The sequence below is a fragment of the Abramis brama genome (genome assembly GCF_963993115.1).
Source record: "Abramis brama genome assembly, chromosome: 25".
In the NCBI taxonomy this organism is placed as follows: Eukaryota; Metazoa; Chordata; class Actinopteri; order Cypriniformes; family Leuciscidae; genus Abramis; species Abramis brama.
The window spans coordinates 5805049-5829988 of NC_139987.1; the positions used below are offsets into that span (position 1 = coordinate 5805049).

Consider the following 24940-nt stretch of genomic DNA (forward strand, 5'->3'; position numbering starts at 1 on the left):
TAATAATTTAGTTGGAAATGTGCTTAGCTGTCATGAAAATAATTTGACCCAAAAAAACACAATCTTAAAATCTGATTAATGTTAATGTCTTAAAATATTAGTCATTCTCTTTACACAAAATGCTATTTCTATTTTTTTATTTTGGTTTTAGAGTGAAATATGACCCAGACATTTTTTTGCCATGAGACTGACCTGTAAAAACCCACTATACTAAGAAACGCCACCATCAAAGAATCATTTTGCTGTATTTTCTCCTTTCTAAGGGATGGTGAGGACAAGGGTCCAGATCTGTTTTAGCTTAATTAGTGGTGGCCAGTGATAGAAACTGAAGTGTGCATCCTTTCAAACACATCAAGGTCCATCTAATAACAGAAGCCCTGCAAAAACACAGCAGTCTCCCGCTTCCACTTGAGTGCCTTTTCATATTCAAATTTAAAATGGCATATTTAGACAATAAAAGACAGGCAGACAGATTTCTAATGCCCCTGTTGCATAATTTGTTGTTTGTTGGTTGATTTGATTGGGGCTTCAAAAGATTCAGTTTATTGTTAGATTCTGCATCTATAAATCTCTCACACCTTGCTTGATGAGGTAAGAATAATTATTAGTGGCGCCTGTTAAGACAAGCATCACTATTTTATGGCTCGTTCTTAGGATTAATGATTTGAACAAAACTCAGAATTATTAAACTTTGTCCCGTATTGTTTGTGCTACCAACATGATTATGCTTGTCCTTCCATTGCATATGTGCAAAGCAGCACTGATTATAATTACTAATATTTATCTCCATTTCTTTTAGCCTGACGATTTTTATTTCATTTGAGTGTTGCATTAAAACAGGCTAAGAACAAGTTGGATTGAACTTACACCACATATGTGCAATTAGCTGAATGATGTTGTTATCAGGATTTAGCACTTACAGTATGTCTCTATTTGCGCTACAGGCTTTTATAGAAATGGCTTCTGAAGAAGCAGCCATCACCATGGTCAACTACTACACCACAGCTGCACCCCATGTCCGCAACCAGCCCGTCTACATCCAGTATTCCAACCACCGTGAGCTCAAGACTGATAATCTGCCCAATCAGGGGGTGAGAATTACATACAGTCTAACCTGCACTTTAAACCACCCCTTTCACTACCATTGTAGGGTCATTGCCAAATAAAGTTATCTAAGGTCATTTATTCATTTAAAGGAATCATTATAAAATAATTGTTTAAATGCATGTCAAGTTTTTAATGTCCAGTCACAATTTGCCATTTTTCAGCTAAATTTATTGGGCAAAATCCAGTCATTAAAGTTTACTTGAGGGTGACAGAGTTCCCTACGCAGCTTTCGCTTGGTCACATTTATATACACTGTGACCAACAAAGCTGCTTGCTTTGAAAGTGACTTCTGTGTAAGATGTTCTTCATACATCTTTACACTATTGACTATAGAAAATGGTCAATAGTCTTTTTTTTTTGGCTGCAAAATTTCTACTTTTAGACCAATTTCAACAAAGTGTTTGATTTAGTACTCTCAAAATGTCAAGTGAATTAATACAGACGTCACGGTTCGGTGCATACAGTCAGACGATGAATACCGTAAGTCACAGGCAATCCACACTCCAATCCAGAAGGGGGCGCTCATGGTAATGCAACGCTGTTTGCTAATCACCACAACAGGAAAAAGAGCAGAAGAAGAAGAGTCAAAACAAGAGTTTAGTTGGTACACAAGAGCTTGCTAGTAGCCTATATGCTGAGTTTCGATTAATTTTTGTGCCACGATCCACAAACTTCACGGAAAGGAAACCGGGATCCTGTTTCTTTTCCTTTATTTTACAACAGAACAATGTTTTGTTTTTATTATGAGATTTTTATTACCATTTCGATTGATTATCTGTATGACTAGATTAAGTTGTTTCCTCTGCTATAATGAGACAAAATCATTTGGCATTGTGCCGATTTGTGTCGTGAAAATCTCACCACAGTCCAGTGATGAAATATGCGTGTCCTGGAAACGGGAAGCAGCAGGTGCCGCTTCACTCGCTGTCTCCTCATGGAAAGGTGAAGAAGGCTCAGACGTAGATGGCACTTTTCTTCACGCTTATCTTTTTGTGGTTTCTTTAAAAAAAAAAGGAATATTGAACTTTGTGCATCCGCCATTGTCACCGCGTGTTAATGAACTCTCTCGCCCAAAGAAAATGACAGCATAGGCTACGTACAACATGTTAATCAAATGACATCATCCAGAAGTGCCAATCACCAGAGCTAGGCAAAAAAGACTATACGAGTTAAAAAAATATCGGTTTTTTTTTTTCATTATTCTCTTTTCTTTTTTTTAACTTTTATAACACAAGATGCTTTTCAGTTTTGTAGCTGATTGTGACCAAATACCTTTTGTTTTTTATCAGCCCTACAAAAAAAAAAGACCAATGCAAGAGTGTGTCCTGTTTACTGCTTAGTGCTTAAAATACTAAAGGAGGCTGGACTGTACCAGCTAGGGAACTACATGCCGTTAGTTGGCACAAACTGTAATTTGCACTATTGTATGTTCAAATTAAACCTAGCATTGGGGATTTGTTGCTTTTTCCTGTTGTACTGAACTCTTATCAAACCATGACCCCAAAAACGAGGTATGTACCTCACCATGACTTCTGTGTACCGTTACACCCCTAGTAAAAAATAATTAAATATTCCTTACACCATGAATACATGCGATCTTACTCACTTTTTTCAAAAAAACTAAACTCAAAACATTTTTCAGATAAAAGTTTTTTCTAGCTATCAGCTATCATGGGTCAATTTCCTGTTTATACAATATGACAACCTATGACAATCTGAACCAACCTTGCTATGTCTTAAAATGGCAAAACCATAAACTTTTTAAGAAAACTTACCGATTACTTACTTGATTCAAAGTCATATCTACAGGTGGAAAGTGCGTGAAAGGCAGATGAAGCTCTAACCTAAAACCTATATGTAACCCTAACCTTTTTTTTTTACAAACTCAGAATGGTATCTCTGCATATATAGTGCCTCCTTTATACTTTTGCTTTACCCAGAGCTAATAGTTTTACCGTAGGTCTAAGTAAATCGGCTCATTACAGAGTCATTGCTGATAGTGCATTTTAGTGCCATTGCAATCAGGCATGCCCTCCAGTGCAGTGGTGAGATTGAGGTGTGTTTGTGTGTACTACTCTGTATGAGTGGAAAGTTTTGGAAGAGTTTGGTCTGAATGTTAACTCTATGTCTCACTTGTAGAGGGCTCAGGCTGCTCTGCAAGCTGTCAATGCAATGCATTCTGGGAATATGGGTCTTTCTGGGACTGCGACAGCCAGTGATGGCGGGATGATGCCTGGACAAAGTCCTGTGCTTCGCATCATCGTAGAGAATCTCTACTACCCAGTGTCTCTAGAAGTGCTACACCAGGTGAGACTACATTACATTATTACATTATGACTTTTATAATTGTACCATAATTGTTTATGGTATCGGTACATATTTTTGATTAATAATAATGACTTAATATATCAAGTGATATCATGATATTCAGAGAAATAACAAGTCCTTTTTTTACTTTCTGCAATATATCAAGCAATCCCCTGGATATTCACTTAGTTCGTTTGCTTGCTCTACTTTCAATGTTTACTCTGTACACTTCCTACTTTGTTGTCACCTAGCAACCACATAAATGTACCCTTCCACAAGGTCAAAGTGTCACAAAACACTTGTCTTCAGAAATTTATTGAAGCCCTCTCATGGGAACTCATGAGTTGAAATCTAGATCAGAAGAGTGCTGGGAAAACTGAAAAAAACATCTTAAACCAGCTCGAGGTGGTTTACTAGTCTCAGATGGTCTACAAGGCTGGATTCCACTGGTCAGACTGGATTAGTTCAATGGTTTTAGAGGGGTTCTGTGCACTTAGCTAAACCCACTAAACACCACCTTGGCTAGGTTGGGAGTCTAGCTGAAAGACCAGCCAAACTTGCTTAACCAGCTCAGATAAGCAAACCTTCTAGGGCTTAAACTACTCTGTTTATCATTGCTGTCCTTCATGTTCTTATCCTCTCCTTCATTTAGATCTTCTCAAAATTTGGAACAGTCCTGAAGATCATTACCTTCACCAAGAACAACCAGTTCCAGGCCTTGCTACAATATGCAGATCCAATGAACGCACATCATGCCAAAATGGTCAGTACCGAAATGGAACCCACAGCCACAAAATGCTCCCCTTTATTATCTTGTTGGTGGGATGAATTGGGTTGGGTGGGATGAAACATGGCAACCAGCTTTAGTATACACTAGTTCAGTTCCTCTGTCTGTCCGCGGAGACGGACGGTTTAACTGTGGTCATCCTTCATCAGCGCTCCGTCCTCTATAATCAACACTTCATCAATCACACCTGTCTTACATCACCTCAGTTTTGGCGCTCTCTGGTATTTTTTTGGCGCGGTGCCGAAAATTTATCAAAGCAACAGGAAGACAGCAGGAAAACCAGCTCCCAGTAGACCGCACAAATCAAGCCGCCCCTGTAATTAATATGTCACCGTTGAGGTTATCTAATGAATGCCAATGCAGCTCACCAGGGGGAAAAGAGCTCGCAAGTAATTACTCCTCTGGTCTGAGGGTGTTATCTATTGTGCGGCTGCCATGTTGCATTGCCTCCTTGCACAAAGAGAGTATTTGTTAGTGTTACAGGAGGGGTGGGGACAGGGGTCTCTTTTGAAATCTGCAATGAAGCCCCCCTTCCTCCCGGTTAAAATTGCGGCAAAAAAAGGAACAATTGTGTGCAAATGCACCTTATTTTCCCAGCGTGTTGGCAGAACTAACTAAAACTAGATCTTTATAAAAAGATTTTTAAAATAATTGTTGAATTGATCAAAATCGACAGTAAAGACAAAATGATGTCCTTTTGAACTTTCTATTTATCAAAGAATTCTGAAAGAAATGTATCACAGTTTCCACAAAAAATATGAAGCAACACAACTGTTTTCAACATTGATAATAATAATAAATGTTTCTTGAGCATCAAATCATATTAGAACGATTTCTGAAGGATCATGTGACACTGAAGACTGGAGTAATGATGCTGAAAATGCAGCTTTGATCACTGTAATAAATTACATTTTAACATGTATTACAAAATATTCTTTTAAATTGTAATAATATTTCACAATCTTACAGTATTTTTTATCATATAAATGCAGCCTTGGTGAGCATAAGAGACTTCTTTCAAAAACATAAAAAAATCTTAGCAACCCCAAACTTTTGAGCACTAGTATACGGTATATAACAGCACCATAATGCTAGGGAGTTGTGGGTGGATGCCAGGGAATTGCATTGCAGTTTCCAAGGTGTTCTGTGTGTGTGTGTGGGGGAGGGATGGGGGGGGGGGGGGAATGGGGGGATGGGGGGGGGGGTGTCTCTAAGATATTTTAGTATGTGTGATATTTTAATATGGCTTGAAACCCTCATTTAATATAAGAGTAAGACTATGGGATTTCCAGGTTTTACCATCCGCCATTCGGAATTAGTATGTCTGATGGCTGAAGTCAGTCTTCAGGCCACTGTCAGCTTTAGATGTGATTTGCATTTGTCATCAGGGTTTAGTTAAATGAAGTTCCCCCGTGGGAGAAGTTAGTTCACATTCCCTGCACCCTGCCAAACCTGTTTCAGGCTTACGCAGACAATTCAATAATTAAAATGTCGGACTGGATTAAGAGGCAAACTCGCGTTGTGTGGAGTTCTTCTTTTCCGAAACTAAGCATATAAGCAGTAATCATAGGTTCATATACATCTCAAATGGTCATAGTGAGAAAACTGACCCATTTCTATCACTATAATGGCTAATACTCTGGGTTAATAGTAGTACAGGGGGAGATTACCTTAAAATAAAACTCATCATTTAATATGTTTTGTGGTTTGCAGGTTTGAATCATTTTTACTGCACATGTTGCTTTTTATTTTTAGACTTACCTGTTCTTCAGTGGAGATACAAACCTTGTGACCATGGTTTCTACCATACCTGTTTTAGTAGTTTGGCTGTCGCTTACTTTAAGATATTGATTAACAGATAGAAAAACTGAGATGAGATGTTTGGGCTCCATTAAACCCTGATGTAATGAAGCAGAGCAGGTGTAATCAATGAGAATGTGCCGGAATAGTTCAATGTCCTGTGATCGGAAAGACAAACAAGCTTCTGTTACTTGTGTGACTGCATTAATCTAACAGGAAAAGGATAAAACATTTTTAATTAGATAGATAGACAGACAGACAGACAGACAGACAGACAGACAGACAGATAGATAGATATTATATATAAATAAAAATTATATAAACATAAACTGACTCAAATTATCCCCAATGTCTCGTGTTTGCAAAGGGTGAGCCTTAAGTTTGATCATATATCAGTACTATAATGAGAAAGAGATCTATTTTTGCATTAATATTTTATAAAATGGAAAAAGTGCCTTAATTGTGCCTTAAGTGCCCTAATATAGTCTTCCTTTTATTTAAGCAAAATATCATTTATTTGTGTCTTTGTAAGAGAATGGCATTGTAATGTTGTTTCCCCTGCAGTCTTTGGATGGGCAGAACATCTACAACGGCTGCTGCACGCTGCGTGTTGAGTTCTCCAAGCTGACCAGTCTGAATGTGAAATATAACAACGACAAGAGCAGGGACTTCACCCGTCTAGACCTTCCCTCAGGGGACGGCCAGCCTACCATGGACCCCTCCATGCAGACTGCTTTTGGTAAGACATATACAGTCATTTAAGACATTTCTCCTTATACAGTATAGACCTTATTCAGAGCAGCGCCATGACTGGTGTGAGAGCGAGGATGTGAGGGATAGACTTAATGTATCTTTAATGGCATCCGCTGTATAAAGCTCCTAGATCACTTATTTCACATATTCATATTTTCTGGGGTTTTTTTTTTTTTGTCTACTGAAATTTCTTGGAAAGATATTTTTGCAGTTTCATCAGCAGAACAATATCCCACATTATACCAAAATCCACTTGAACAAGGCCGCGTGATCATAGACGAAACATGCTTTGAAATGTAATATTTTAAATGATTTCAAATAACTCCGCTAAAAAATTATATTTGTCAAAAGCTGATGTATAATAAATAGTATATCGACTACGGGATTATGATTAAATGTAAATTTTGATGTATGGCATGGAGAAAATTTGCACTATTTAATTGTAAAATATCCACTTTGATTTCAGATTTTTCACCACATCAATTCTGCTGGAATATTCTGGGTAAAAAAACACCTTAAAGTCGGCAATTGTGGCATTTATCAGAGTGAAACGGCTTCTGGAACAAGAATAAATGTAGGACAGGGCTTGATTTTGTCCGTGGGGAATTGATTGGATGGTTGTGGTTTGCTATTGGTGGATCTCATGTGAGTGACAGGTTGTCCCGCCCTCGCGCCAGTAAACACATCATCAGAGAAGAGATGATCGAGAAGTAAGAAATAAGAGAAGTTATTTTGATTGAAGATTATGAGGGCACATGAATTATGTGCACAGATAACTACTACTGCAATTTTCCTTATAAAATTAGGAATTTAAATTTTTTATTTCATGATGACTTTATGCTTTATCTACCTAACGCTTTGTTGATATTTTAACCCGGAATATCCCATTAATTTTTGTCCGTGTGTAAACTGACATTTTGTTTTTTAATCAAACCTGTCCATTTATCTAATAAACTTCTATTAGAAACGATTGAAATCCCAGTGTAAAACAGATATTTTCCTCCCTTCCTCATTCCCTGTGTGTTTTATTATAATGCTATCTGTTCGTAGCGCGCTCACTATCAAAGGGCACGCCTTATCGCACATGCACACAAAGTTATGTGGGCCGGACAGCGTTTGCAGAGCAGATTTATTGTGTGTGTGTGTGAGATTGTCAGAGGGGGCGGAAGATAACTGTGACTGTCCATCCACGCATCTTGTTGTCTCAGGCTCGGTAAATCACTTGCGCTGTTTAGAGCAAGAGGCAGTGTGGATTCTGATAAGGCGAGTGTGTGTTCTTGTGTGTGTGTAAATCAGAGTTGATGAATTGTTTCTGGGCGCAGGCAGGAATCTCAGGGGCGCTCTGTGACGTCTTCACACACCAGCCACAGCAATAAAAGGTGTTTAAATGGCAGCTTTTATTAGACCACTGCCCTTTTGTCGGTCTTCTACCTCAACACCCCTCGTGAAAAATGTTTTATTGTTGTCAATATGATTGTTTTGAAATGTATGTAAACTAAGCTCTGTAGGTTTATATCTCAAATAGGCTGGATAAATCCATTTTAAACAATGGTGTCACACTTAAGCCCGTCCCACTTGGGAATTCGAGATATTAGATGAGCAAATTGTGCTTTACTTGAGCGTGCGTGTCACAGCAAGCCATATTCAGCTTGAAATCAGTTGGTGATAATAAAACAGTGATGATATAGGGAGAACAAAACAAATGTATATGCCCCTCTTTTATTGATTGTGCTTCTCATAATTTATTTCAGGCTCATACAGGGTTAGTGATTTTATGTTATTTTATGAAGCAAATTTAATAAGCGAGTCAATGATAAATTATGTCTGCAGGAAAAAATCTAGTTTAAAACACATGTGCCGAGTTCTTATTAATGCGCTATTTGTGTTCATGCTGGTTTTGTATGGTTTGAGAAACTTTTGTGCCATTTTCAAGAAAACTTTACATTAATGACTCATTAAATGACTTTAATGACTAAAATGTAATGTGGTGTAACCATCAAATTCAAATAAAAATTATTATAAGAAATTATTTTCCTGACGAATACTTGTAAGTTGTTATAAGTATTTTTTTTTTTTTCATATATTTTCAAGGTATACATATATATTAATTCATAAAGTGTGTTTTGGGGAGTTATGCATTAACCTTGCCATGTCAATAAATGGCTAATTATTTTTTAATTTTAATAGACTTATTGACACAGTCATAAGGTCATAGGATCTTCTTTATGAAATAATTTCCTGTAAACACAACATAAACAAACATTTTCTTATATGAATCTGTTGGTCACACCATATGATTTGGTATTCCTCAAAAATTAATAATATTAACAAACGAACAAAACAGGTTTTTAATTTTTTCCATTTTTTTCTTACATAATAATAAAAGATTGTGCCAAACTACTTAATGTTTATTTTTCATGAATTTCATCTTTGTAATGAGGCTTTTATCTTCATTATGACATCAAAACAGATGTATAACCATGACATGTACAGTATTATTTTATGCCCCCAAAGAAATTCAAATCGTTGCCTCAAGAATAGATGTCTCAAGTCATTTTATGAATCATGAATACATATTATCCCTTCATTGTGTCGGGCAGATACACATACACTGCTATCAGTATCCTGTTATGCGGTTGTGGTCTCATCTTTTAAATCCTTTGTTCATTGTTGGTGACCCTTTGTGTGTGCGTGTGTGTGTGTGTGTGTGCAGGGGCTCCTGGGATCATTTCCTCTCCATACCCCGGGGCGGCTGGTTTCGCCCCCGCTATCGGTTTCCCTCAGGCAGGTAAGCTTTCAGTCACAGTCACACACACACACACACACACACACACACGCATCTCAGTAATGGAGGCAATGTCGTGCGGCTCACGCCAGCGCTCAGACTGAATAATTGGAGGTATTACGATGTCATCACTCGAGCCTCTTGCAAGACACATCTTTAGATTGTCACCAGCAAAGTGAGCAAACTGAAGAGGCAATGAACACAAACACAGTATTGAGTATCGACGTCACATATGAAAACAGATTGAGCAATGTGTGCAGTTAAAAAGCTTTGCATTTTGAATTGGCTGTTGATTAGTTTGCTACCGGTTTTGATCTATATGATCAATAAATCGAATTTAAGTGTACCTGGGATCATATTGCTCTTCAGTTACTTATTTCATCATTGGGAAAATAAAATACTATTTAATAGCTAAAAGTTAGAGCATATTCTTTATTTAAGGGATCTCAAATATAAAGAGAAATATGTTAAATATTTATATTTAACATTTTAATATATGTTAAATAATAATAATATAATATACTCTACTACTCTACACAATCTCTTCTGTTCACCAAGGCTGCATTGATTTGATAAAAAATACAGTAAAGATAGTAATATTGTGAAATATTGATACATTTTAAAATAACTGTTTTCTATATGAATATGTATTCAAATGTGATTTATTCCTGTGATCAAAGCTGAATTTTCAGCATCATTACTCCAGTCTTCAGTGTCACATGATCCTTCACAAATCATTCTGATATGATATAGAAATATAATATGAAATAGATATACTGTAGATACATTATAAATGTGTTTACCGTCTTTTGATCAATTTAATGATCATTTGGAAACAAACGATCTTACTGATCTAATATTTTTTAAACAGTGGGGAATTATTTAACATATTTACTTTCTTAAAGGTATAGTACACACAAAAATGATCATGTCATCATTTACTCACTCTCATGTTGTTCCGAGAGAAATCATTTCCACCACCTCTGACACAAGTTATTTCCTGCTGACATAATCAAGTACCATTTAATAATATTATAACAAATATATCAATATTATAAAATTAAATCACAGTGTACAAATGTCCCGTCCTATATTATTTAGCACTTTTTTCTTCTGTGCTGGCTTCATTTAAACCTCTTACTACCCTGACCATCCAACTCAATATTAATTTGAACTAAAATTACCCAGCATGCCTGAACATGTTAATTTAATAAGCAATTACAAGAAGACCTTGTGTTGTTTATCTGAAGAAAAGAAAAAAAACAGCGACAGGTTGTAAAAAAATATTGTTCTAGAACGTTCCCTTCCACTCTCTTACGTCTCTTCCCGTCTCCCGTCTTCCCTCTTCCCACCGGTCCGGTCAGGTCTGTCTATGCAGGCGATGCCTGGTGCTCTGGGACCTCTCACCATCCCTTCATCAGCAATGACAGGACGGATGACCATCCACGGCATGACCCCCACCACCATCCACTCCGTGCTCCTCGTCTCCAACCTCAACCCTGACGTGAGTGTCCCCCCCCCCCCCCCCCCCCTCGACACCACCTTCCCATGAGGGCCAAGCCACTCAGCCCTTCTCTGTGAACCCTTCTGCCACAAATATGCAGTAGATCTGCCATTAAATTGATGATGTCTTTAGGAAATAGTTCAAAATAAACTCCAGGATGACCACATGCAACATTTAGTACAGAGTAGTTAAAGACACTTAAAGGGATAGTTCACCCAAAAATGAAAATTCTGTCAGTAATTACTCACCCTCATGTTGTTCCAGCCCCGTAAGACCTTCGTTCATCTTCAGAACACAAATTAAGATATTTTTGATTAAATCTGAGAGCTGGATCACTCCTCCATAGGCTTCTAAAGACGTTATAACTTGCTGGCCCAGAAAAGTTATTAAAGACATCGTTAATATAGTCCAAGTGACTACAGTGGCTCAATCTTAAGTTTATAAAGCGACGAGAATACTTTTTGTGCGCAAAAAAACAACAAATATAACGACTTTATTCCACTATTCATTTCCTTCTCTCTGGGCCTCAAGTTTTTTCACGTAGTGTTTTAGCGCAGCGCTTCTGTGTTGTACGTCACACGCATCACACACATGACCAGCGTCGGCCAATAGTGAGCCTACGTGTGACGTACAACACAGACGCGCTGCGCTAAAACACTACGTGAAAAAACTTGAGGCCCAGAGAGAAGGAAATGAATAGTGGAATAAAGTCGTTATATTTGTTGTTTTTTTGCGCACAAAAAGTATTCTCGTCGCTTTATAAACTTAAGATTGAGCCACTGTAGTCACTTGGACTATATTAACGATGTCTTTAATGCATTTTCTGGGCCAGCAAGTTATAATGTCTTAGAAGCCTATGGAGGAGTGATCCAGCTCTCAAATTTAATCAAAAATATCTTAATTTGTGTTCCGAAGTTGAACGAAGGTCTTACGGGGCTGGAACAACATGAGGGTGAGTAATTACTGACAGAATTTTCATTTTTGGGTGAGCTAACCCTTTAATATAAAGTTAAGTGCCCTTCAAAAAGCATTTGCCCTTTTTTTAGATTCTAGTGGATTTTCACAATCGTCATCATCGAGTATTTTCCAGGGTGGTCTATTATTGCGACATCCTTGATTTCCAGTAAACGGCATGAAAAAATAAACTGGACAATTTATATCGATTCATTCTGCTCTGCGAGACCTTTGCATCTCTGCTTAATAGTATTTTCACTTGCCTAAATTATTGGGGTTTTTGTTTTTCCACAAAAGAAGGGTTTTTATATGTTGACTTCAGTATGATAATGAGTATGATTTAGCTGAAAATGGTTATGTGACACTATGAATTTAAAGCACCACATTACTTATTAGAGTTTTATGGACTAGATATAGATAGATGGATATAGAGCAGTTTTAAGGATTTTTGTTCTTTTCTTTTATCACACTTTTTGTTTTTGGTGTGTCTGAGCTACTAATTAACCTACATTGTTTTTTGATAGTATATTTCCTAATCTAGTTATTGGCATCCAAAAGGGGGTTAATAAAGGCCTTCTGAAGCGAGGTCACTCTTTCACTGGAACTAAACTCGCGCACGACCTCTACCGGAAGCCAGTGATTATAGTTTAAGTTATAAATATGGATATTTTTCTAACAAAAACGCATCACTTCGCTTCAGAAGGCCTTTATTAACCTCCTGGAGTCGTATGGATTACTTTTATGATGATGGATGCGCTTTTTGGGCTTCAAAAACTCACCATTCACTTCCATTATAAAGCTTGGAAGGGCACAGGACATTATTTAATATAACTCTGATTGTGTTTGGCTGAGAGAAGAAAGTCATATACACCTAGGATGGCTTGAGGGTGAGTAAATAATGGGATCACTTTCATTTTTGGATGAACTATCCCTTTAATGCAGTGCTTTAGCCTCTTTAGCTGGAGCGAGAACAACACGCACAGAGCAGAAAGGGCTTGAATGAAGTGTGTTTGGCTCTAGATAAAAACATTAGAGAATTAAGCGGCGAAAGATCATTAACGTAAACGACCCTGAGTGCTTGTGGTCTGAACAGCTCTGTTGTTTCGATGCACTGTAGAAACGGTAAAATGGGGCTGTTGTCATTATGTCTGTTGTCTGGTCGGAACCAAGCAGGAGTCAGGAATAAGGACCGTGGTCCAATATTCAAGGATGCCTGATACATATATTAGTCTATCACTAGTCTGAGCCATTACCATAGATTGTAGTATAACAAGAAGACTATCCAGACACTAATGCATAAGCACTGGCCTTGTATATCACGGCTGCCTTTAGAAATGATTCCTTTCAGTCTTTTGCTTTGTCATATGAGCTAATCCAAAGCTATTTCCATGCTGCTTTATTCAGTCCAGGCAATTGATGTCAAGACACTTCATTTAATTCTGCAGCATTAGTGGTCACTGATCAGCATGTATGTCGAAGTGCATCAGTCAACATGTTTCATAGCAAATCACCACATCTGTTAATGTTCCTTGATGCTTTTCACACGTACTCATTTAACCTTATTCCAGTCATGTCTTTGATAATGTTTCATTTCTTGCAGAGTATATCGCCACACGAACTCTTCATTTTATTCGGTAAGGACAAATGTATTACTCCTCCTGTAGATTAGATGTGCAGACGGCAGTTTTTATGAAGGCAGTAGAGGATAGAGGGTGAGCGATGAGGCCATTTCCTTACAAATACACAGTCTGGAGATTATTTGCAGATTGTGTGTTGTGTGTCCCATCATATGAATGGTAGAAATTCTCAGTATTGCGCACACACTCAGTGTGTGTCATTGCTATTGTCCCCACAATTTAATAACTGTCAACATCAGAGACAGACCTTAGTGTGACTGATATCCTTTAAAATCACTCTACGTTTGCCCACTCTATGAGCATGTGATCGGTTACTGTCGCTCTCTGCCTTCAATAATGAAACACTGAGATCTGCAGATAACGTATTATTTGCTGTAAATTGTGTTCACGGTGTGTTCGAGCACAGAAAAAGATGTAAATTTCTCTTTTATCCCGGTAGGAGTCTACGGAGACGTTCACAGAGTCAAGATTCTGTTCAACAAGAAAGAGAATGCCTTAATACAGATGGCAGATGCCACGCAAGCCCAGCTCGGTACGTCAGGCACTACACACAAACCCTTTTCATCTTGATTGATTGTCTTCATCCTTTGATCACATTTATCTGTGTATTCTGTGGCTGTGTTAGAGTTACATTTCAGTGTGTTTGTATCTTTGCTGGATGTAGCCTGTAACATGGATGAAATATTTCTAAAGATTGCTTTTCTGCTAAATGTCTCATAATAATTCCTTGTGTAGATACACAGAAATATTCTGATGCCATTTTTGCAGCATATTATATTCGATTCTAAAAGAATCTTTCATCTATGAAGCGACATGCACACACTGCCAAGGTTTTTTGTTTGTTTGTGATAACCATATTTAAATGCAGGAGTGAATGCTTTGATGTATGGATGTCTCGTCTGAAAAAAAAAAGCATAGATTTATTTTCTAGCTGCAAGGTGGTTTTTCAGGAGTGGATACAGTGAATTCAGAACGTATGAGCAATTCATTTGGGAAACACAAGCAGAATTAATTTGTGTAAATCATTCATGAATACATTCTTGCATACATTTTTCTATACAATTCTTTGTTTATAATTTGCATTTAGATTTTGTCAACTATTTACACAAATTGTGTTAGAATGTTTTTGAGAATGATTTATACAGACATTTTTTTAACAATTGTGAACAATGTACAGTGCACAGAAATGTAATAGGTTTTGCTTTTGGGTTAAAAAAATGTACGTAGGAATGCTTTTATCAACATTTTATTCAGTAGTTTTTGTATGAATCAATTTGTGAACGATTTACACAAATTTACATAAGAATAGTTTTATGCACGATTTCCACAGAAATATGTAAGCATAGTTTTGATATTGATTTACATAGAAATTAACCTAAGAATGCACATTTTATCCACATTTAACAGTAGTTTATGCGAGAATCATTTTGCAAATGATTTACACAAATTTACATAAAAGTAAATGGTTTTGTGCATGATTTACAAAGAAATGTACGTAAGAATGGTTTTATGCACGATTTACACCAATTTATGTAAGAATAGTTTTGATTTACATGGAAATTAACTTAAGAATGATTTCATCCACATTTTATAAAGTAGTTTATGTGAGAATCATTTTGCAAATGATTTACATAAAGGTAAATGGTTTTGTGCTTGATTTACAAAGAAATGTACGTAAGAATGGTTTTGCAAAAAATGTACACAGAAATTTCTGTAAGAATAGTTTTGATATTGATTTACACAAAAATTTACGCTAGAATGATTTTATCCACATTTAATGCAGTAATTTATGTGAGAATCATTTTGCTAACATTTTACACAAATTTACGTAAAAGGGTTTATGCGAACTATTTACACACAAATTTACATAAGAATGGTTTTATGCACGATATACACGGAAATTAACCTAAGAATTGTTTTATCCACATTTAATACACTAATTTATGTGAGAATCATTTTGCAAACAAATTACACACATTTCCATAAAGGTAAATGGTTTTGCGAACAATTTCCACAGAAATTTGTGTAAGAATAGTTTTGATTTTGACTTACACAGAAATTAAGTTAAGAATGATTTTATCCACAGTTTATGTGAGAATCATTTTGCAAACGATTTACACAAATGTACATAAAGGTAAATTGTATTGTGCATGACTTACAAAGAAATGTACGCAAGAATGGTTTTTCAAACAATTTACACAGAAATTTATGTAAGAATAGTTTTGTTACGTTCGCTCTGCTTGTGTTTCATGATTGAGGCAAAATGTGTTTGAGTTTTTACTGTTCAAATGTTCAGCATAAGAGTGTAACATGATGTGTCTCAGAGTTCAAGCTTATCTTTAACACATTATCTCATGGTTTGTTTAAGCGATGAGCCACCTGAACGGTCAGCGTCTGTATGGTAAGGTGATCCGTGTGACCATCTCAAAGCACCAGACGGTGCAGCTCCCTAGGGAGGGTCAGGAGGACCAGGGCCTGACCAAAGACTTCAGTGGGAGCCCGTTGCACCGCTTCAAAAAGCCCGGCTCCAAGAACTTCCAGAACATCTTCCCCCCCTCCGCCACCCTGCACCTCTCAAATATCCCGTGAGTGACTGGAAAACACCCACACATGGGGCACCACAGGCCAAATACAGCATGTTACAAAAAAATACATGGTTTGGTCAGATGCTGCAAAGACCCAATTTTACTGGACTAATAACTTAAGCATTCATTTTTTGGGGGGAAATTAAATTTTTTATTGTGTTTATAATTAACATTAAAAACCAATAAACTGGGAAAGAATCACTGTTTATTTATATTATTAAATTAAACTTTTTAATTAGAAACTTTTTATTTAAGCTACTATAGTTGTCACTTCAAAATAGACAATAACGTAGTTATATAAAACTATATAATGTATATATAGTATTAAATTGTAGATGCTGAATTTTCAGAAAAAGAAACAATATTGTAATGCATATTATTAGAGCGATGTAAAATTACTCGTACCATGATGTATGATTATTACCCATATCACCCCACCCATATTATTATATCATATATCGGTTGTTTCACTCCACAAGAAGTCCTCCATTATTCTTTGAATTGTTGTTGGCATCAGTGCTGTTTTTGTCCTTTGTAAACATAATATTTTTGTTCCTTTCCTTCCACGCCCCAGTCCCTCCACCACGGATGATTTTCTGAAAGACCTGTTTGCCAGTTCTGGATACATGGTCAAGGCCTTCAAGTTTTTCCAGTGAGTTCTCTTCACATTTGTTTTCTTTGTTCTCAGCCTTCATTTATCACACGGGGAATAGTCTGCTTGTATCTTTCTTTCAAGACAACACGGCCGATAAGGATGAGTTGTTTTGGGAAAACACGAAACCCGTATGTTATAAACAATGTCTATACCATCTGCTAGAAAGAGGCACAACCTGATTTCACAGAGTACAACATGTTCCATATTCCAATCAGATCTGAGGGACAAGTTTACAGTTTATGCCAAGTTTAGGCTTACAATCAGGGATAGGTGCTTCTACACCAGTGTTATTCCCTCTGATTTTTGGGGGGATAAGTTATGGGTGGGGTTAGGTTTAGGGGTAGAGATATGGTTGGGACAACATTTTTGGACAGGAATGTTGTTCCTGGATCAACAAAATTTGTTGACCCAGGAACGCGTCTAACTGTGCAAAATCAGTACGTGATAGAAAGAGAACAACGATTTTAAATTAACAAGGAATAAAATGTGAACATGTGCGTAGCTAAACTCTGGAAGAAGGTGTCTTCTAGGAGCATTGACTGAAGTTGTGTCTTTTGTAAGGAAATCATGAGATACTTTATTGTTAAAAATCAGAAAAAAGATTCACACACACAATAATAGGCCACAATAATGTGCTTTTTTGCACTTTTGCAATTTATTGTGGCCTCTGGACAATAAAATCTTGTGAGCTTTTTCGTGTGTGGATCTTTGTTCTGATTTATGAGGTATTTTTTGGGATCTGTTTGGGACTAGTGTTTGGCGCTACGTCTTTCCTTTCACTTTATAGTTAAACCACATAACACTTTTGTTGAAAATTTAAAGGGATACTCCACTTTTTTTGGAAATAGGCTCATTTTACAACTCCCCCAGAGTTAAACAGTTGAGTCTTACCGTTTTCGAATCCATTCAGCCGAACTCCGGGTCTGGCGGTACCACTTTTAGCATAGCTTAGAATAGATCATTGAATCGGACAAGACCATTAGCATCTCTCTCAAACAAATGACCAAAGAGTTTCGATATTTTTCCTGTTTAAAACTTGACTCTTCTGTAGTTACATCGTGTACTAAGACCGACGGAAAATGTAAAGTTGCGATTTTCTAGGCTGATACTTGGCAGAAACTTTGCTGCCGTACCATGAGTCCAGCAGGCGTAATGATATGACGCAGCGCCTGAAAATAGGTCTAATACGTTAGACAAACTTAGTCCCGGTCACGTTGGAAGTTACCGAGCTGGGGACTATTTTCAGGCGCTGCGTCATATCATTACGCCTGCTGGACTCATGGTACGGCAGCAAAGTTTTTTGATTATTACGCAGGAATGAGAGTATAGTTCCTAGCCATATCAGCCTAGAAAATCGCAACTTTTCATTTTCCGTCGGTCTTAGTACACAATGTAACTACAGAAGAATCAAGTTTTAAAGGTGCTCTAAGTAACTTTTTAACCTTCACTGAACAGCTTCGGAGTCAGTGGAATGGTTATATTACTTATTTCGGGTTGAATGGTGGTGGTTTCGCACCCCCCTGGTGCCCGAGAGCGGAAAAAACTCACTTGCAACTTGTATGTAACGAATTGCTTAACGGCAGCACACGTACACGCCCCCATTCAAGCACCGGCTAGCTATAAGCAAAGGGCAACGATAGATTGAGTTATGGCTGAGCCTGTAAAAAGCAGAAAGCTAGGAAATCTTTGTCGGAGGACCAACGAAAGAGGAAACGGGAGACTGACCGAGCAAGAAGTCAGACTCGAGTAAATATCGGACCGGCTTTTCAGAATGGGGAGAACTGAGAGAAACAGAAGCCTGCAAAACGGATGCTGACCTGGCCTTCTTGCTGTTGCACTTGCAAGTATCTTTGGAATAAACTGTGTTTAATATTTAAATTTCAAGTAATTGTGACCTCATGATGTTTGCTATTGTCTGTAAAGGTTTTTATTATGATCGCTGTCTGTTACGGGCTTACTAGTACGCTAGATACTATAACTTTGATGTTAGCATTGTCATTAGCAAACACGTTTGATTTCTGTAGTTGTTTAGCCGTTCCTCTGTTGGTTTTATTTGTGTAACTTACACTTTTATTTTATGTCACTAAGTCAACGCGTCTGATAATAGGCAATAAACATGTTGCACATATCATGATCGAGCTAGAAAAAACGTTCTGATGTTTTCTTAGACAAGCAAAGGTAAACCGTCATTCTACCAGATTAACTTATAGACCTTGCTAATATAACTTTAGACAAATATTAGCCTCCGATATATATATTTTTTTATGCTCATGCCCATTCTCCCAAAAACAAACAAACACGAAAGCAGTAGTTCGCCTCGCTCATATCGTTCGTTCCCGGTAAAAATACTAGTATGCATGACAACACAATAAATAAAAAAATCGCCATCAGTTGGAAAGAAAATATTGCTTTACTTGCCTCGGTAGACATAACTGGTTTTGAAATAGCCGGTTCCTCTGCTCAGCTGGGTTGACAGCTGATCAGCTGGGTTGCTCGTGGCAAGGGGGGGAGGGACAACAGTTCGTTTTTACGACAGAGTGTTTGAAAGCATTTACTACCAGACACTAGGGGGAGCTTCGTAGAGAAAAAACACTCAGGCTTGCCTGGTGTCCCTTTAAATAGGAAAAATATCGAAACTCTTTGGTCATATTTTTGAGAGAGATGCTAATGGTCCTGTCCGATTCAATGATCTATGCTAAGCTATGCTAAAAGTGGTACCACCAGACCCGGAGATCGGCTGAATGGATTCGAAAACGGTAAAACTCAACTGTTTAACTCTGGGGGAGTTGTAAAATGAGCCTATTTCCAAAAAAAGTGGAGTATCCCTTTAAAAATGGCATAAACGGTATAAACTAAGATGAATGCAAAAGGTACATTTCTAAGAACTTGGCACTTGTTTTAAACTAGCTTTTCTAAAAAATGTTCCTACATATTTTCCCTCTCTTTATGTCATTGACCTTATTACGGTTGGGCCAACTGATCCTAAATGAGGACTTGCGATGTGGCACTTTAGCTGATCTTGAGTTGTTTCATGATCACCCAGTATCTGATTTTCACTATCCATGTTTGATTGACAGGAAGGACCGCAAGATGGCGCTGATCCAGCTGGGTTCGGTGGAAGAAGCCATTCAGGCTCTTATCGTCCTCCACAACCACGACCTGGGAGAGAACCACCATTTGCGAGTGTCCTTCTCCAAATCCACCATCTAGCACCCGCTTCACTACAAACACACCCCTTCCCCATCCTCCCCGTTCCAGCCCTTCTACCTTCAGCAGTCTGACTGTTTCATTCAGAGAATATGACTGACTGACAAACTCAAAAAAAAAAAAAAATCATTACAGATATTCATGGGGTAGTTTTAGAGATTTTCCCAAAAAAAAAAAAAAAAAAAAGCAAATAAGAGACTACTGCAGAACCTTTAGACAGTTTGAGAGTGAGTTACTCTCGCGATACCAGGGCTGGAGACACATGCGATATCCATGACAATGTGACGTTTCTGGGAACTTCTGTGTCGAGGAAGTAAGATTCCCTCTATAGTCTACTGGTGAGGACTTCGTTGATGTGAAACTCAAACTAACACGAGATGAACATTCTCAAAAAAAGTCAATGCTGAGGAAGTTTCTTTACCGCACACTTGCCGATCACATTGGAGACTGACACTCCTGTAGCCCAATGGCCTTGTTACCCCAGACCCAGTGAAGGCGGAGTCTCCTCTGCTCCTCCCCCAAAACCCACACCTTCATTCTCATTGGCTGTTTCGACGGAGAGCCCTATTTCCCGTGGGATGTTTTGGACGCACGGTCACCGTTTGAATGTCGCTGACATCGTCATTAAGGTGCTGCTGGAAAAAAAAAAATCTGTAGCGATGGCCTCAACCAATAGGCTTGTGCTTTTCTTCTGAGTAGCATTAAAACAAGACTGCTATGGATTCAAAAATGGGTGCATTTAAAATTCAATCGCAGCTGTTTCGGCTTACAAACCTTTTTGTTTCTCTGCACTTTGATTGGTTTGAATTGAAGACAGGCACCGTGGGGAATGTTAGGCATCCTCATATCTGTTTACTGTGCAAAGATGTATAGCCAGATGGTAGGCATCTGTGAATAGATAGTGAATGGCGTGATTTGTTTTGTTTTTTTCTTGTATTATGGAAATTTTATATTGGACAGACCAGCCTTTTGTGGGCTCTCTGCACCTGCAAAGCTGTCAGAGAACATCTGCGTGCAGTGGCGCACAATGTCATTGTCCAGTCGATCGGGTTCCTCTGAACCGGGGCGACCGTTTTCAAACATGCACGATCATTTCAGAACACTTATGGCCAGATGTCAACCCTACTGGAACACTCCAATCAGCAACGCCCAGTCTGACAGGAGGCTCCGCCTCCTCCTAAGTGAAATTCTCAATGTGAATGGTATAGCCCCGTGATCTTGATTGGGAAATTGACGATTTCCTCCATTCTGTTCCCCTTCTTGCTCTTAGTTGAGTCTTTTCCTTTCGTTCTACTTGTTTTCTATCTTTCCACGCAGGGGCAGAAGGTTCTGTCCTCTGCTCTTTCACTCCTCGGCTCTGTCCACAGGTGTGAGAGTTTGCAGCCATGGGCTCTATAGAAACCGTAGTGAAGACCATTGAGTCACAGAAAAAAAGAGGGCGGCACTCTCTTTTGCCTTGCAGTCCCACACTAAATGCCTCTGTATCTGAGCAAACCAAATATTAACGGAATGAGTAAGTCGGATTGACACGAAGATGCCACCTAGTTCCCAAAACCTAGTGAGCTGCTACATTGGCAGCTGCCTTCTAAGACCTATTCGCCATGTAAGCCCATGTGGCTGATCTGGAATGCTCTAAACTGACTAATAGTACAAAGTCCTCAGCAAACTTGACTCCAATAGAGTCCAGACCAGAGGTTTTCTTTTAGAAGTTAACTCTGAGTCCATATCATTGGAATAAACTGTCAATGTGAATCTTGTAAGCCAACAATACAAAGACTCTGATATAATGGAAATACTCGCTCCAAAACTAGCATCTCCTCCAGGTGGAGGCATTCTGATTCGATTGATTTTAGTGGAGTTAGATGTTTGCATGTTAATTCCAGTAGTAGAAATGCATATCACATGCCAATATTGCACGTGTGATGGCACCTGTGATGCCTTAAAATGTCGTCTAAGTAAGTAGGCAGCTTACTAGGTATTGGAACATGGCAATGGTGAGCACATACAGAAGCTGATTCTGTGTGTACGTGTTTAGTTAGTATTTGTGTATTATTAGCGGCTGCATAGGGACTCTATAGGATATATGATGTCTCCCTTGTGCGTACGAACGAGGTGCTGTCTCATTTAGCGAAATCTGGCCTTAACATTCCAAGGAGGGTCACCGTAGACCCGTTGAGTAGCATCTAAAGGGAGCAGCTTCTGTGCCTGAGCACTATATCCTCTGTCGAAGCCCGTTTGAAATCAGTTATCAAACAATTCAACAATCTTCATGTTCATGCAAGGCAAGGGACAGTGACTTTTTTTTTGTCTTTGACTGATTTCACCTGAAGCGATTCGAAACTTCGCTTTCACTTCTCAAAAGAAATTTAATTTTGTTGAAGTTTACAGTCTTAAAGCAAACTATTCAGGTCTATATATCTTAAGGATTGTCAAGATTTTTTGAGAAAAAAAAAAAGTTACTTATTTTTGGTAATTTGTTGTTTTTTATGGAAGAGAAAAAAAAATCAAATTTGAAACCTCATCGGGTTTTTGTACCACTATAATCATTCAAGAAATCATGGTGAAAAAAAAAAAATCATATTTACTGTGTATTTACCTAATTTCTTATTACGTGCCTTATTATGTGTTCATAATCAAATAGGTTTTAGACATTTTAACTGAAATATCTTATGTACTATTTTGTGGGATTGGTGAGAGGGTTGATTTATTTTGATCTTGATTTTTCTTTTATTATCTTTTTGTTGTGTAGCTCTTATAGATGTGCATTTTGTGGGGACTCAGTACCATGTGGTCTTAATATGATATGAGATGTAAGTTATGATGTATGGTGCTGTGAATGCTCTTATTAGACAAATGAACGGTGAACTCAACAATGTTCAGAGCATGCTGTGGGTCTCTATTCTCCCTCGCAGATGTGTGTGTGTGTGTGTGTGTGTGTACATATGTGTGCTAGACACGCGTACCATTGTTACGTACAGCCTTTCTAGGCCAAAAACAAAGTTCCTCAGTCTCTGATATAAAAATTTAAAGATCAGAGACAGAGGTTGCTGTAAACATGCTTATAGTTCTGATTAAAAAGTATGAAATTTACGAGCTGTTATGAGCACACCTGTTAAGTTTTTTCTTTTCTAAGTGATCACACGCAAATTTAGTCTGGCGAACGATAAAACGGGCGAAAAAATCCCATAGACTTACTCAAGAAACTCCCAAGCCGTGTCTAGAGACTTGGAGTTGGGCTTTTTTTACTTTGGGCCAGTAAGTAACCAACTAGGAACCATCTGAACACCACAGCAACACATTAAAACCACTCCGAACATCTTTGCAACCATATAGCAACACTCTGGCAACCTCCAACAAACCATAATGTGATATTGGCGTGTTTTTCATGGGAAGGACCACTCAGAAATCAACATGAATCAATCACATCTTCTAATATGATTATGATCATGGGTGCACATACCTGGTGCGCATGCGTGGTGAAAATAAACGATCCGCAGCAGAAAACGTGGAGCGAAGTACCAACATTTTTAGGGACAGGGACACATCCATACTGAGCAGGCCCCGCGGTCCAGCACGCATGTAATTCGCGGATTAATTGTAAAGTTGTTTGACCATCATAGAGTGAAAGTTTATCATTTGGACATGTTTTGTCTTGCCAATTTACACATTCAAACTATTTCAAATGTGGAAGAAGAGGCGAAAATCGGGACTCGAAGCGTGCATACGCAGAGAGAGAGGGAGAGGCGCGTTTCAGACAGTGCTGGAACACCGAATTAATTCCTCTTTCGCTCAAGTATTCTCTCGGTTATGTCATAAGTGAACAGTTAAGAAAGAAACCGGATGTGTGTTAGTATATTCCGCTTCGTGCATTCGGTCTTAAAGTGACAGCAGCCTAATATTCCTAACATTAATGTTAATAAAATAAAAAATACAGCTTGAACCTATAGGCTATTTAATTTCTACAGTGAACAAATAGAGTTCTAGTGAGGAGATCAGGAGGAAAGTGGTGACGACAGCTTGTAGGATAAGTGTGCCGCGTAAAGCGTGAGTTCCTACCAGGCGCTCCCTTGAGAACCAGGCCAAAAGGGTTCTGTGCACCCCATCTAAATTATCCTCGCGGAGACCCAGAAGCCCACAGCATAGGCTCTGAGTGTTCAGGTCTGCCTTCCGTTTTGCTATGGAGTGATGCTGATGTCTGAGACCTCCACCTGTGTGTGTGTGTGTGTGTGTGTGTGTGTGTTTTGGAGTATCTTATTTACTGTACCTTATAATTGATTCAGTTTAGGGGTTTTGGCCTGTTTCGTTCTTGCTCTGTTGTGATACTTTTTGTTCTTTTTTTGGGGTTTGTTGATTTTCTATATTAAGAGTGTGAAAACTGGTTCAAGATTGTTGTCTGTCACTCTGCCTCTTCACAACAGCAGTTCCGGGTCCGTAACGTCCACTGACGTGTGCGATGGCGTCCGTCGGGAGGTGAAATATATGCAGAGCGCCGACCTGCTCCCGGCTGCGATGCTTTTTATGTATCAACAGGAGAAAAGCCAGACTCCATAAACGTGTCACAGAAGTCATTCATTTTTGTTTCTCGAAGCGAAACATGTTTCCAACCACGTCTTGACTCAGGCAACAACGTTCCGCTGTGTTGTAAGACATTTTCTCGTTGATATCCGCGCTCACTCGAACAGTTACACGCACGTGTATGGTTTTTTCCAGGTTTTTTACTGAAAAAAAAAGTCACAAATAATGCAGGACCAAAGTTTATGTGCCTTTCATCTAGCTTATTTGTAACTTATTTCCTGGCTATATATCAGAAACCGACAAACTTCTTGTATTTTCCACTCTCGGTCATGTTACGAGTCTGT

At 38.3% G+C, this 24940-nt stretch overlaps 1 protein-coding gene across 4 annotated transcripts in view; it reads left to right on the plus strand.

The window, feature by feature from the left end:
- The window catches only part of ptbp3 (polypyrimidine tract binding protein 3), a 68609-nt gene extending 45438 nt beyond the window's left edge, over positions 1-23171 (plus strand). For 3 of the 4 annotated variants that reach the window (XM_084103644.1, XM_084103642.1, XM_084103643.1), the window contains 11 exons: positions 945-1091; positions 3247-3414; positions 4067-4177; positions 6566-6740; positions 9468-9542; positions 10904-11043; positions 13598-13631; positions 14074-14166; positions 16003-16219; positions 16794-16871; positions 19952-21035. In XM_084103644.1, coding sequence (XP_083959770.1) covers positions 945-1091; positions 3247-3414; positions 4067-4177; positions 6566-6740; positions 9468-9542; positions 10904-11043; positions 13598-13631; positions 14074-14166; positions 16003-16219; positions 16794-16871; positions 19952-20084 — 1371 coding nt within the window. In that variant the 3' untranslated portion in view covers positions 20085-21035. Of the gene's footprint in view, positions 1-944; positions 1092-3246; positions 3415-4066; positions 4178-6565; positions 6741-9467; positions 9543-10903; positions 11044-13597; positions 13632-14073; positions 14167-16002; positions 16220-16793; positions 16872-19951 lie in introns of all 4 variants that reach the window. The other variant, XM_084103641.1, reaches the window with a different exon arrangement.
- Positions 23172-24940: the final 1769 nt, after the last annotated feature.